General features: G+C 40.1%; 1 protein-coding gene across 1 annotated transcript; it reads left to right on the top strand.

Annotated features, from left to right (window-relative positions):
- The first annotated feature begins 304 nt into the window (after window positions 1-304).
- LOC132615330 (uncharacterized mitochondrial protein AtMg00810-like) lies at window positions 305-1318 on the top strand. The gene is made up of 2 exons (XM_060329914.1): window positions 305-439; window positions 662-1318. The coding sequence occupies exons 1-2, from the start codon at window positions 305-307 to the stop codon at window positions 1316-1318; spliced, it is 792 nt and encodes a 263-aa protein (XP_060185897.1).
- Window positions 1319-1525: the final 207 nt, after the last annotated feature.

Genomic DNA, 1525 nt, shown 5'->3' with positions numbered 1-1525 from the left:
TGTTAATAATGTTACAATAGAACCATATTTTTACCATCAGGCAACCTCTATTCCTTCTTCTTAGTAAGAGGCTATGAAAGTTGAGTTTACAGCCTTAAAGGCAAACTATACTTGGTCTGTTGTGCCCTTGCCTGCTGGGAAGAAACCAACTAGTTGAAAGGGGGTTTACAAAATTAAGTACAAGGCTGATGGATGCATTGAAAGACATGAGGCTAGGTTCGTAGTTAGGGGGGACACCTAAGTTGAAGGAGTGGACTTAAATGAAACATTGAGTCCTGTCACTAACTTTTCAACTGTCAAATGCATGGTTGTTGTAGCTGTTAAGAAAGGATGGCCCCTTTTCCAACTTGATGTCAACAATGCATTCTTGCATAGTGACTTAGATGAGGAAGTCTACATAAAAATTCCTCCAGTCTTATCCACTGATTGTCCTCCTTTGGTCTCTCACCTTCAAAAGTCTTTATATGGATTAAGATAGGCTTCTAGGCTCTCCCAATCCCTTTGCTCAAGAGGGTACATCTATTCACAAAATGATAATTCTTTGTTCATCAAAAAGACATCCTCCTCTATTGTCCTCCTTGCTATCTATTTGGATGACATAATCTTGTCTAGTGATGATTTGCTTGAAATATCTACTCTCAAGTCCTTCTTGGACTCATAGTTCAGAATCAAGGATTTGGGCACTTTGAACCATTTTTTGGGTATTGAGGTGTGCCATACTCCTACTGGCTTACTGTTGCATCAAAGAAAGTTCATCCAAGATCTTCTTCAAGAATATAAGTGTGATATAGTGAGTCTTGTCACTTGTCCATTGGATCATTCAGTCAAGTTGAAATCTGATGTGGGTAACCTTCTCCCCAATCCTGCATCTTACAGAACTTTAGAAGGAAAGCTGAATTTCTTAACCCATCCTAAGCCAGACTTGTGTTTTGTTGTTGAGCATTTGAGTCAATACCTTCAAAATCCTACTCAGTCACATATGAAAGTTGCCCTTCACCTCCTTAGATATCTCAAAGGTCTTGCTGATATTGGGGTTTCATTTTCCAATTCTCCTAATTTTTCCATGTCTGCATATTATGATAGTAATTGGGCATCCTGCCCTGACACTAGGAGATCATTCACTGGGTTTTATGTCATTCTGGGTGGTTCTCTTATTTCTGGGAAGTCAAAGAAGCAACATGTTATATCTCTCTCTTTAGTTGAAGCTGAATACAGGTCTGTTAGCAAAGTTGTTGCTGAATTGGTATGGTTGATAAAGCTTCATACAGACTTCATTGTTATAGTGTCTACTCGTGTCCCTGTGTACTATGATAATTAGGCTGCAATTCACATGGCCAAAAGTCCTATCTTCCATGAGCGGACCAAGCATATAGAGGTGGATTGCCACTTCATCAGAACTAAGCTCAATGATGGCCCGGTTGAACTGCATCATGTTCTAACTGCTTCTTAACTGGAAAACATGTTTACTAAGCCCCTAACCGGGTTGCTGCACCACAAACTGCTGCTCAAGTTGGGTGCTCAAGCC

Source organism: Lycium barbarum, chromosome 10 (genome assembly GCF_019175385.1).
Source record: "Lycium barbarum isolate Lr01 chromosome 10, ASM1917538v2, whole genome shotgun sequence".
Taxonomy (NCBI): Eukaryota; Viridiplantae; Streptophyta; class Magnoliopsida; order Solanales; family Solanaceae; genus Lycium; species Lycium barbarum.
The sequence above is the reverse complement of the archived record's forward strand: the minus strand, read 5'-3'. Positions and strand labels throughout refer to the sequence as shown.

Excerpts from the sequence above, each read along its gene's own strand:
- LOC132615330 (XM_060329914.1), top strand. The coding sequence starts at position 305 with ATGGTTGTTGTAGCTGTTAAGAAAGGATGGCCCCTTTTCCAACTTGAT. Across the intron at positions 440-661 it reads CCACTGATTGTCCTCCTTTG|TTCAGAATCAAGGATTTGGG; the intron begins GTCTCTCACCTT and ends TTGGACTCATAG.